Source organism: Microcaecilia unicolor, chromosome 5, assembly GCF_901765095.1.
Source record: "Microcaecilia unicolor chromosome 5, aMicUni1.1, whole genome shotgun sequence".
In the NCBI taxonomy this organism is placed as follows: Eukaryota; Metazoa; Chordata; class Amphibia; order Gymnophiona; family Siphonopidae; genus Microcaecilia; species Microcaecilia unicolor.
In genome coordinates this window covers 284,109,361-284,122,862 of record NC_044035.1, presented here as the reverse complement: position 1 = coordinate 284,122,862, position 13,502 = coordinate 284,109,361, and the positions used below count along the sequence as shown (strand labels likewise).

Here is a 13,502-nt window from a genome sequence, read left to right as displayed (position 1 = left end):
AAGATTGATTAAGAAGTTGATCCTCAGAGTGCCAACAATATTCCAGCACTGCCCCCTTGATTCAACTTAAATTTTGTATTTATTTATTCAAAAAAATTGTAATCTGCTTAATCTACAATTCTTGGAGGAGAACAAGGAAAAACATACATGATAAAATCACATGGGGCCCTTATACTAAGCTGTGGTAAAAAGCGACCTTAGTGCACACTTATGTGGATCTTTCACACATGCTAAGGCCATTTTTACTGCAGAAATAAAATGGCCAATTTTCCATTATTTGAATTAATGACCATATGCTAATGTTGCCATTAGCACGCAGCCATTAAAAAAAATAGTACGTGAGCACTTACCGACACCCCTTTTGTAAGTGATAAAGGCTCATGCGCTAATCCCAAGAATCAATAAGGCAGCCAGTCCGCAAACTCCAATATGGAGACAGACAGAGCAGATCAGTAGTGGATACAAGCAAATCTTTAGCAATGTGCTAATTCTGCACTAATCAGTTAGCACACGGTAATCAAGATGCACTAACTGATTAGTACAGAAACACTCACTCTCTGCTAGACTTGCTCTCTCCACGAAAAAAAGGAAATATATATTTTACAACTGGGTTTGCACGCACAGTTTGGGATCTTATCGCAGGACACCTGAGCACATCCCGCGGCAAACCTTTCTAAACTGTGATAAACATGCACTAATGCTTACCACAGCTTAGTAAAAGGACCCCATCAAAACATTAAAGGCAGCTTAAATAATGAGTCAAACATCTGACAAATCAAAAATCTGTTGCCATATTTCATTCAATTATCACCAAAGCACGTTGGAATAGAACAGTTTAGCAAGGCTTTGAACAGTCTTCAAAGCCTTGATAAACGTCTCCAAATTCCTCATTTATCTTACAAAAGGAGGCAATTCATTCCAAAGTTTAGGACAAACAATGTGAAAAAATAATATAGAAGATCTATAATGAACCAGTCAAAAAGGAGGCACACCCAGTAAACATGAGGAAACAGATCATAAAGACCTCGATAGTTGCTGCAAATATAAACGTAAAGAAATAACCAGAGATACACTATTAGTCAATACCTTAAAAACCAACAGAAGAACTGTATACAGAATTCTGTATTTGACTGGTAGCCAGTGATTGTACTCCCTTGAATATGAATGCTCCTCTCTGTCAACTGGTCTGAAAGGTGTGACATTCGTGAACTTAACATTAGATTTATTGGACAGCAACTCATTCTGCACATTTTCAGGGCTGCGTTTGAAAGCTTTACACCAAGTAATACCACATTATGATCTCATCCCAAACTAAGCTGCTACAGCATCTGCTCATAGTAATTCTATTAATCATTTCTAGTGTTTTCAGCCCAGAAAAAGAAAACGTATTAAAACCTTATCAACAAAGTGTGAATCAGCTATTCGGAAGGTCTACTGCAACATAAGACATCAACAACTTGTCTAGAAAATTTACTGTGCACTGCTCGATGAACATATTCACTGACATACGGCAGCTTAGACACTTTTCATTCCACTGCCAATTGCTTTGCCTTTTTCTGATTCTGATGATAGAAACATAGATGGTTGAGTCATAGAAAGATTTGTGGAACAGCAGAACAGAAACCTGTGCCAATGAGACTGTGTCCTTAGTAACCCAAATGCAGAACACGGTAACTGAAAAGTGATGAGTTGGCACTTTTCTAATAGACTCTCCCTCCATGTATTTACATTCACTCAGGATGGATTTTTCCTGGTAAAGATCTTGCATTTATCTCTCCTTTCAAGACTCAGAATGAGACAATTTTGAGTTTCTTGGAACAAGTTGATCATAGTTCTCTTTTTTTTTTTTTTACAGTATATAGATAGAAAGATATTTTCTCTCTCTCTCTCTCTCTCTCTCTTCTACACACATACTTGTGACAACTGAGTCATTTTACAACTTTACATCTATCTTGAAACCACACACCACACTCTTGCCTCCTCTTCCCTCACCTCTTCTTGAGAACATAATGAATCACTGTGTATATTGCATATATGTGGCTTGTTTTTCTCATCACAAACCAAGAGAAACTGACACAAAGATGACAGGTATATCACAGTTGATATAAAACAGCCATGGTGGGATAAGGGATAGAATTACCATGTATTTTAAGATAAATATTATAAGAATGAAAAGCGCTTTGAAGGGACTTAAAATAGAGCTTTGCTGAGATCACCAGTTTGAATGAAAAGGAGGAACACTCAATACAAGATCCCCATTACTTATTAGCTCTTAAGTCATTGTAAATAAACTTTTGAGGTATGGTTTATTCTGTCTTCCATTGCAGCTGCCTGGGTCTTTGATACTGCTTCATATTTATTTATTTATTTATTTCACATTTTTTTATATACCGCTAACAAGTTAACAAAATTAATTGAAGCGGTATACAATTATAATCACCCTACTCCTCCACATCCACCCCCAAACCCTTACAAAAATATTAAAGACCATTTATTTTCCACCCACCAACCCCCTTTCCTACCTGTACAAAGCAGCAGAGCCTGAAGTATTAGGATATGCCTTCACACTAAACAATAAGGTTATTTCCCCTATCTGTCCACAATATTGACCCTCTTTAAACACCCATCCCCCAGTTGGATCCAGGTAGGGAGCATAAATCCAATGGTCCCTCTAAGACATTATATAGTTCCTTGCAAAACACAATTAGAAATGACAGAGTTACAGACTGAAACTCCCCCTCCCTATCAGGGACCTACCCATCATGCTAACGGCCCCTTTTACAAAGTGGTGGTAAGGCCAACACGGGCTTTCCGCTTGTTAAAAAGGAAGTACCACCGGGCTACCACAGCAGCCCGGCGGTAGTTCCCACCCACAGCACGCCATCATATCTCGGTGTGCACCCAGTGGCGTCGGTGTGCACCCAGTGGTAATCAGGCAGTGCTACACACTGCCCGGTTACTGCCGGGTTAGCGCGGAAGCCCTTACCGCCACCTCAATGGGTGGCAATACGGGCTCCCCCCAAAATAGCTGCGCGGCAAGTACTTCACTTGCCACATGGCCATTTCCTCAAAAAAGAAAGACCTACATTTTACCTGCTGTGGTAAAAGGGGGCCTCGACGCACATCAAAAACACATGTCGATGCCAGCACAGGCCCCCTTTTGCCGCAGCTTGGTAAAAGTGGCCCTTAATTTGTAATTCATTTTGAGCTTGGATTTAGAAAAACAAGAAATTTAAATCTAAAATCTAAATACAGATCCAATCCAGTTCATATATATAGCTAATAAATTACTATCAACATTATTTGAAAGTTAGCATTCCTCATTTTCCAGCCCAAAGTAGTCAATTTACAGTAGCGCAGAACATATTAAGGGAAACCTTTAGTAAGTTGCGGTAAAAAGTGGTCTTAGCGTGTGCTTACATGTGTCATTCCACACATGCTAAAAAGCCATTTTTACCGTGCGGGTAAAATGGCCAATTTTTCCATTTCCAGCATTAATGACCATGTGCTATTTTTCCCATATAGCACATGGCAATTAGTGCATGAGCATTTAACTACACCTATTTTGTAGGTGGTAAGGGCTCATGCACTATTCACATGCTAATTGATTAGCATGCGGCAATGCAGCTGCACTATCTGAATAAACCAGAACACACCTATTCTCCACCCCGTACCCGCCCCTAGCACTAAAACAAAACATTTATTTTTTAGTGCGTTGGAAGCGTGCTCATGTGTAAAAATTACCATGGGATGCCTGAGCGAGCTCCATAGTATGCACGTTTTTGCTTCAGTAAGCATGCACTACTGTTTACTGCAGCTTAGTAAAAAGGCCCCTGAGGTAGGTATTTGTGCTTCACGCAATTATTATAGATACACTGTAGGACTTCCACAGTTCTTCTGCAGAATACCAACTGCCAGAAGCGAATTGGTCCTCAGAGCATCATCTGTTTGACACATACTTTGGAAAATTAATGCAGACTTTTAAGGTAAAGTAGGGGACATTATTTGCTATATAGGGGCAGTTGTTTTGCACAGCTGCTGAAGAATTGATTATGTGTGAGGTCTCCTTCCCACTAAACCCTCCAGACTTTCAGACCAAACTTCCTTTCTATGGCTCTATAATCTGCAGAGAGAGGCAGTCTAGAGATATATCATAAACAGATTTACAACAACTTTGCCTTTGAAGCTCTGAAGAGATCCGCCTACTCCATGGTGTTCTGTGAAGGGGAAACAATGGTTAAGCAGCAAGTTTGTCTGTCATGGTACTTTCCCTTTCACAGTTCAGTGAACTCACCCCATGTGATGGGTAAGAGATCCAGCCCAGTTCCCCTTGAATTGCTTTTGAATCCAGCAGGTTAACTACAAAAGAAGACACAAAGTAAAAAGATGTCAGTTCCCTCTCTCTTTGTACTGTTAACCATAATTCCTGCCTCCTGAAAGATGTGTTTATTTGGTGGCTGGAAGGAGTTCATTTGTTCAGGTGTTCTGATACAGCGGGTCATGAAAGAGGCATCTAAAACTGGCCATCCCATTTAGGCTGATCCAGCATGTCAACTGAGAAGGCCACAGCTTTACAAACAAACACTAAACAGCATGCCTCAGCTATAGATCTCGGCCCAAATAAGGGGGTCTTTTACTAAAGATGTGAGCACCACCAGGAAACATAATTGCTTTACAAGAAAGTACCATAGTACACCTATGAATTTCCATGGAATGTGGCAGTTCTTTACTGGTCTGTGTTGTGTATGACAACAACCAAGAAACTCATCTGCAGATTTGATCATATTTATTCACCTGCACATACACTGGGGCTTCATCAATAGTTCCACTTTCTCAGGCATCGTTTATCCCATCCTCATGATACTCAACTCCATGTATAAATATAGTGATCCATTTACTAAGATGCACTATGAAATGGGCTTATCACGTTTTAATGCAGGACTTTCCTGCATGCTAAGACCATTCCTAGCATGTCCCTAAAATAGGGCTTTTCTTTTTTTCTTTTTCTTCAATTTAGGAAGAGCTCATTAGCCAGTTAACATGCGCTAATGAGAACACACTAGCTGGTCGGCGCTTCCGTACTCATTCTCCACTCATGATGCACCCCCCCCCCCTCTATAATTTAATTTTTGAAAAATAGCTAATGCACACTTAGAATGTTCAAACAGGCAAAATACTGGAAAATGCTTTATTGCGTTTTGCGGTAGCCTGTTTTTCATGCACTTAGGGACTCTTTTACTAAGGTGCGGTAGGCCTACCGTGGACCTACTGTGTGCTAAAAGAGCACTACCACAGGAAGTGCTGAGGAGCCCCATCATAGTGTTCTGCTTAGCCCATGCTAATCCTGTGCTGGAAAATATTTTTTTTATTTTCCAGCGCGAGAGGCGTGTCTGAGGGTGGAGAGTAGGCATGACTGCTGTAATCGGGAGTAGCACAGGAGTAGCATGAGAACCCTAAATAAGTGGCAGTAATGGCTCCCGACGGTAATGGCCACATGCTACTGGGGAAATTAGTGCATGGCCATTATATAATAAAAAAAAAACCCATATGCGGCCATTTTACTGTCACACTAAAAGTGGCTGCAACATGTGAGAAACCCATATGCTGACAGTAGCACCGGCCACTTTTTAGCATGACTTAGTAAAATGACCCCTAAGCACGTAATAGGGCATAACCCCCTTTAGTGAAAGATCCCTTTAATTCCTGACTCTGCTGAAGAAATCAGACCTAGAAATCCATGTATACAAGGAAAAGAGTCTCCCCTGAACTTCATCTGCCTGTTCTTAGAAAATGAAAGTACAGTACTTATTTATTTGAGACATTTATATCCCACATTATTCCAAACAAGTTCGGGTTCAATGTGGCAAATAGGAAACATTAACAATAACACAATACAAGTAATTTGAGCATGCAAAGTATATAATCAGTAAACATTGCCTCCATACAGTAACCAAGAGAAGGTACCTAACATACACAGGAACTAACAAGCACTAGTACAGGTGAGGGATTGATTAAATAGAAATGTCTTCAGCAAGCTTATGAAATAATAGGTATCAGTGACATACTTACCAGCTTATAATTGAAAAAGAAAAACGCCTATATCGCGACCCAAATCGGGAGATAGACGTTTATCTCACAAAAACGAATAAAGCGGTATAATCGAAAGCCGAATTTGGACGTTTTCAACTGCACTCCGTCGCGGATGCGGACAAAGTTGATGGGGGCGTGTCAAAGGCATGGTGAAGGCGGAACTGGGGCGAGGTTATCGGCCGATCAGAGATAGGCGCCTTTCGCCGATAATGGAAAATAAATATGCGTTTTTAGCGAGAATTTAGGGCACTTTTCCTGGACCCTGTTTTTCCACGAATAAGGCCCCAAAAGTGCCCTAAATGACCAGATGACCACTGGAGGGAGTCGGGGATGACCTCCCCTGACTTCCCCCAGTGGTCACAAACCCCCTCCCACCACAAAAATATGCCGTTTCACAACTTTTTATGTTCACCCTCAAATGTCATACCCACCTCCCTGGCAGCAGTATGCAGGTCACTGGAGCAGTTATTAGGGGGTGCAGTGGACATCAGGCAGGTAGACCCAGGCCCATCCCCCCCACCTGTTACACTTGTGCTGGTAAATGGGAGCCCTCCATACCGCCCCCCAAACCCACTGTACCCACATGTAGGTGCCCCCCTTCACCCCTTAGGGCTATAGTAATGGTGTAGACTTGTGGGTGGTGGGTTTTGTGGGGGATTTCGGGGGCTCAACACCCAAGGGAAGGGTGCTATGCACCTGGGAGCTCTTTTACCTTTTTATTTGTTTTTGTAAAAGTGCCCCCTAGGGTGCCCAGTTGGTGTCCTGGCATGTGAGGGGGACCAGTGCACTATGAATCCTGGCCCCTCCCACGAACAAATGCCTTGGATTTATTCGTTTTTGAGCTGGGCGCTTTCATTTTCCATTATCGCTGAAAAACAAAAACGCCCAGCTCACAAATTGTCGAATAAAACATGGACGTCTATTTTTTCCCAAAATACGGTTCGGTCCGCCCCTTCACGGACCCGTTCTCGGAGATAAACGCCCATGGAGATAGACGTTTTCGTTCGATTATGCCCCTTTTAGTGAGTGTGGCAGAGAATTCCACAACTTTGAAGCTTGTTAGGTAAAGCCTACAGTGTGAATAGATTTATAATAGATAATGAAGCATGAGATAGTCCCTAGATGTAGGAAAAGCATTTCTTGAAGGAAGATCTATCAGGTTTTGCATGCAACTAGGCAATAGGCCATACAATATTTAGTAATCAAGTACACAAAACTTAAAGGTAATCCAAGAATTTATTGGAAGCCAATGCAATTTAACCAGGAGAGGAATTGCCTTATAATAGTGGGGAGTTCACACACAAGACGGGCAATCTATGCTGATTGTAATTTCTTGACTAAGAAGTACTTCAAACCTGAGTAAACAGCATTGCAATAATCAAATTTGGAGAGAACTAATGTTTGGACCAAAGATCGAAAGATTGAGGGGTCCTTTTACTAAAGTGCATGTATTTTGGGCCAAAAATGGACATGTGGCAAAATAAAAATTGGATCACGTCCATTTTGGTCCTGAGAACTACTGCCACCCATTGACTTAGCAGTAAGGTCTCATGCATTAACCAGGTGGTAATCGTCAGCATGCGTACACTGCTGATTACCGCTCGGTTAGCGCCACGCAATAGAAAATAAAAAATATTTTCAGACACACGTATCGGACATGCATAAAAATGGAATTACCATCCGGGGCTCATGGTAGCCGGGCAGTAGTTCCAAATTGATGCATGTTGGATGCACGTAGGCACCTATGCGCCTTAGTAAAACGGCCCCTGAATTTGAAAGAAAGTGTTCTATCGCTTCAATCTCCACAATATATTGAAGACACTGTAAACCACCTTAGAAACCTGAGGTTCAAATGATAGATACTGGTCAATAGTTACTGTATACCTAGGATTTTCATAGTGGTAACTATCGGGTAAATTATATTATGAAGTTCTTAATGACCACAGGGTGATAGGGATTAGAATCAGGAATTTGGTTTTGTGTTTGTTAAACTTAAGTTTGAATTTAGCAGTCCAGGATTCCATCAGATCCAAGCCAGAATTGACAGTAGGAAAGATCTCTGATAAATTCTCGAAAAATTGAATATAAATGGTAATATCATCAGCAAATATGAAGGCCTTAAGACCTCTGGATTCCAGTGAACTACCTAGTGGAGCCATCATAAAATTGAACAGGATAAGGGAAAGGGGGGAGCCCTGAGGAACAGCACAAACCGAGGACCAGGATGGAGACAAAAGATCAACCTGCTTTACTTGATAGTGTCTGCATTTTAGAAATCCACTGAACCACTGCAAGACTGTACCACAAATACCAAAATGATCCATCAAGCTTAGTAAAATGTAATAATCAACTGTATCAAAAGCACTAAACATGTCAAACTGCAAAATTAAAACTTTCCTACCTAGGCTCAGTTCTTTCCTGAAGTTGGCTATCAAGGTGGTTAATACAGTCTCTGTACTATATGAAGGTCTGAACCCAGATTGAGAGCTATGTAGAATGGAATGTGAGTGAAGGTAATCCGTGAGTTGAGATTACGCCAAACCTTCCATCACCTTTACTAACAATGGTATGGAGGCCACTAGTCTATAATTGGAAACTTCACTCCGGTTTATTCACATTTTCTAAGGAGATATTGAAAGCATGGAGCAACTACATAACTGTTTCAATTCTAAATATGACATAAATACAACATATTACCCCGTCTAAACTAATCTAAACCTAGAAGGTGATGCTTTTTAACATGCCTGAGATTTGAGATCATAAAGAGAACTTTTCGAAAACAAAATGCAAACTGCTGAGTTGAATGTTATATGGATTTATTTACATTTAAAAATGCAATAAAAAGTCAAATAACATAGCTAGAACTGATTAGCAATTCCCTAAGTTGCAAGCATATTTGTTAACAGTCATATGGCAGTGCAAATCAATAAGCAGTCAGTAGACTAACAGGGAATCATTGCCAAAGCATGCAGAGCTGCATAAATCAAAGAAAAACATGATACAGCGGTCTTATTTCATTACTAAATATCAACATGAGTGACAGTACTCTCATTAGGAAGCTGCCCAGACAGCAAGGATTTATTTAGCTTTTAGATAGAAAGGACGAAAGAAAGATTTTCAATCTCAGCAGTTGCATGGTCTGTGACTGAATTTGTTCACAACTCAAGAAGGAGATTCCCTTTCAGACTCTCCCAAATGTAAGTTATTAGCCTTATCAGTATCCCTAATGGTGATATATGGAATTCTGGCTGAGGGCTGGCTCAAGGATCCTAAGCTGACTTTTGCTTTTTTACCCTATCTTGGGGCCCATATTGTGGTATGAAAGTCACAGATGTCAGGGGCCATATCACAAAAATGCCCCCACTGTGGAAGGTACCTTATCTGTCTGATCATTTTCTTTTTTCAACTGGCTTGGGGGAATATACGTTCATTTGAAAAAGTGTCATTAATAGTGTGCACTCTTTCATAAGAATGTACCCTCTTTCAAAAGAGTACACACTTATCACAAAGAGTGTACACTTTTGGAAGGATGCAAATTCTGTTTTCTAGTAGTGCATATATACCTCTGGGGAAACCACAACCAGTCAGGTTTTCAGGATATCTGCAATGAATACTCTTGATATTGATTTGCAAGCTTCCACTGCATGCAAATTTCTCCCATGCACATTCAGTGTAGATATGCAGAAAACTTGACTAGCTGGGGTTCCCCCTGGAGAGATTTGGGAACCACTGGTAGACGCAAATAGTATGTGCATTCACAAACTATCAAAAAAGACTATCCTCTTTCAGAAAGAGTACAAACTCTTCCAAAAGTAGACATACACTACACATGCACTTTGAAAGTGGTCACATTCTTTACAGAAGAGGGTGCACTACCAATGATATTGCTCCCTTAATGAAAACAATTGAAGAAAAAGTCCAAAAAATGACTTGGAAATGTCGCAGAATTAATATTTTTGGTCTGCACACCTTTATTGACTTATTACTAGTTTCACTTTACCACTTTCTCTTGGATGGTTTTCACATGTCCTTTTCCAAAATTTCATTTCCATTTTCTGTTTCTTCACTCTCCCTATCTTCTACCCTTCCTCCTCTATATCTACCCCTGATATTGATCCTTTATTTCATCCTTTATTTTACCTTTTTTCTGTCAAGTCTCTCATGTGCTTTTTTTTTATCTAACTAAAACTAGATTTCATTTCTCCTCACTCTAATCTTGTCTCCTAATTTTCATCTTTTATTTACTTACTAGCTTTCCATTTCCTGTCCTTACTTCCCTAGCCCTCCCATTCTCTATCTATGACTCATTTCTTTCCTGGCCTCAATTCCTCCATCTTTTACCCAATTTCTAGTCCCCATTTCCACCCAATGCACTTTTCTTCTCCTCACCATCATTTACCTTCCTTTGCCTCTCATCCCTTCACTAGCCCCAGCTCCTTCTCTGTCACTCATTCCTACTGTATCTGAATGTAACTCACCTTGAGCTACAACTGAAAAAGGGATGAACTAAATCCCAAATTGCTTCCCTTCTCGTCCTCCCTTTTTCTTCCCTTTCTACCGCCAGTTTATTTCTTAAGTCTAGGCTCCTGTTTCACCCTTTCCATATTTTCATTTTACCTTTTATATGCCTCCCAAATGATGCTTTAATAGTTTTTTCTTTTTAATGAATTCTACATAAATCCCCAGAAAAATAAAATTCAATATGAGGATTCCCTATCTAAATTTCCCATAATTAATTTTCTTTTGGCTGCTCACTCAGATTTCTTAGTCATTATATGTCTCCATCACATAAACCACACATACGTTTCTAATCTCAAATCACTCAGGCTGAGTAGTTTCAAAAAATGATAAAATTCACTTTCACTCCCTCATACATTCTTTCATTCAGCTGTTCGCCATGTATAAAAGGTGATTCTCCGATTGGGAGTTTCTCTCTTATTAAACGGTGGCACTCTCATGACAGAAGATTCCTTTGGCTAGTATAGCCACCAGTGTTTTGGAGCACTACTCTAGCTCCTTTTGTGCCACTATTCATAAAGAGATATTTTCTCAAATTTTCTTTTTTTTGAGACCACATTAGGGGCCCTTTTACAAAGCTGTGGCAAAAACTGACCTTGGTGCACTCTCATGTGGGGTTTTTATCCGCACAATAAGGCCACTTTTTGCTGTGGCCAAAAAATGGCCATTTTTCCATTTTCAAATTAATGGCTGTGTGCTAATGTTGCCATTAGCATGCGACTATTAACAAAAATTAGCACATGAGTCCTTACCGCCGCTTATTTTGTAATGGTAAGGGTTCATGCGCTAAGCCTACGCTAATCTATTGATTATTTCTAAATGATTTGATTCAAAAGAGCGACCAAAATGATAAAGGGCATGGAACTCCTCTTGCACGAGTAAAGACTAAGATGGATGAGGGAAGATACGATTGAGGTGTACAAAATCCTGAGTGGTGTAGAACGAGTAGAAGTAAATTGATTTTTTACTCATTCCAAAAGTACAAAGACTTCGGGACACTCAAGGAAGTTACTTGGAAATACTTTTAAAACAAATAGGAGGAAATATTTTTTCACTCAACAAATAAACAGGATACTGGGAAAGATGTACCACTGGTCTGACCTAGTATGGCTACTCTTATGTTCTTATGGCCCCATTATTTATTTATTATGAGGCCCTTTTACTAAGCTGTGCTAGTAAATGGGATAGAAGTGCCCCAATGTGGGCTTTCCCGTGCACTGAGCCCATTTCTAGCATGGTCATAAAATAGGCCTTTTTCCATTTGTTGACTTGTTTGAATGTTAGCATTAGCACACAGCTGTTTAACAAAATTAATGCAGGAGCACTTTCTGCCTTCTATTTAGGAGGTGCTAAGGGCTCCCACGTTAAGAATGTGAATACAGTTAATGCACCAGTAATGTCAGCGTGCAAGCTGAACAGTTCTTCCATAGTAACATAGTAAATGATGGCAGATAAAGACCTGTACGGTCCATCCAGTCTGCCCAACAAGATAAATTCATTTTACATGGTATGTGACACTTTATATGTATACCCGAGTTTGATTTGTCCTTGCAATTCACAGGGCACAGACCGTAGAAGTCTGCCCAGCACTGTTTTTGTACTAAAAGTTCTGAAGCTAACATCAAAAACACTTAAAATTTACAATCTAGCCCATATATATCTATTCAGTTACGATCAGGGCATAGACCATAGAAGCCTGCCCAGCACTGGTTTTGCTTCCCAATTACCGGTGTTGCCACCCAATCTCTGCTAAGATTCCTTGGATCCATTCCTTCTAAACAGGATTCCATGCCCATTCTCCAGCCCTGACATGCTCCCTCCAAATACATAAATTAATAAATAAATACTGTAAATTTAGCACTTGCAAATGGCAAAACTATTGCCGAACACTTTAGCACCTCCTGCTTTAAGTGTGTGTGTTAGCACTTAGTGCATCTTAGTAGAAAGGCCCCTTAATTTCTTATGTAAGTACATAAGTACATAAGCATCGCCATGCTGGGACAGACCAAGGGTCCATCGAGCCCAGCATCCTGTCATCGACAGTGGCCAAAAGAACAAGCAATTTGTCCCGCCTATCCTAGAAATACTGTATTCCCTCGTCCATTCAATAACATTCTATGGGTTTTTCCTCCAGGAAGCCGTCCAACCCTTTTTGAAGTCCGCTAAGTTAACCGCCTTAACCACCTTTCCCGGCAGCAAATTCCACCTGTGAGTCCAAAAGCTATCTACCTTTTACAAAGGCATGCTAGCATTTTTAGCACATGCTAAAAATAAGCATGCACTAAACGCTAGAGACGCCCATATATTCCTGTGGGCATCTCTAACGTTTAACATGCTCTCAAAACACTACCATGCCTTTGTAAAAGACCCCCAAAGTGCTTTCAGATACAGTAGACATTCTTCTGTCCCTGGAGGGTTCTCAATCTAAAGGCTCTTTTTAATAAAGTTTAGCATGCACTAATGGACATTAGCATTTGCTATGTACTACGCGGTCCATAGGTATAAAATAGTATGAGTAGCATTTATCACACGCTAATATTGGTTAGTGTCACTAAGCTTTAGTAAAAGGTCACTAACACCCTAATGCTATAAAAGTCACCAAAAATTGTGCATGCACAATTTGCGTGCACAATTAAATTGAATAACAAGCCAATTAGCACCAATAACTGGCTTTTTGACAAGCAATTATTGGCACTAATTAAAGTTAATAGAACTTTACTTGCATAAACTTAGGCATGGGATCTGCACCTAAATGTACACATGATTTGAAAGAGGGGGTGTGGAAATGAGTGGGTCATGGGAGGAATGGGGACATTCCTAAAATTTACACGCGTTGTTACAGAATAACTGGGATGCATGGCAAATGTAGGCATGTATATTTGCACCACATTTAA

The 13,502-nt window shown here is 40.2% G+C and overlaps 1 protein-coding gene across 2 annotated transcripts in view; it reads right to left on the bottom strand.

The window, feature by feature from the left end:
* Positions 1–13,502, bottom strand: part of EPHA3 (EPH receptor A3) — a 356,754-nt gene that overhangs the window by 314,838 nt on the left and 28,414 nt on the right. For both annotated transcript variants that reach the window (XM_030204248.1, XM_030204249.1), the window contains exon 2: positions 4,295–4,359. In XM_030204248.1, coding sequence (XP_030060108.1) covers positions 4,295–4,359 — 65 coding nt within the window. The remainder of the gene's footprint in view (positions 1–4,294; positions 4,360–13,502) is intronic.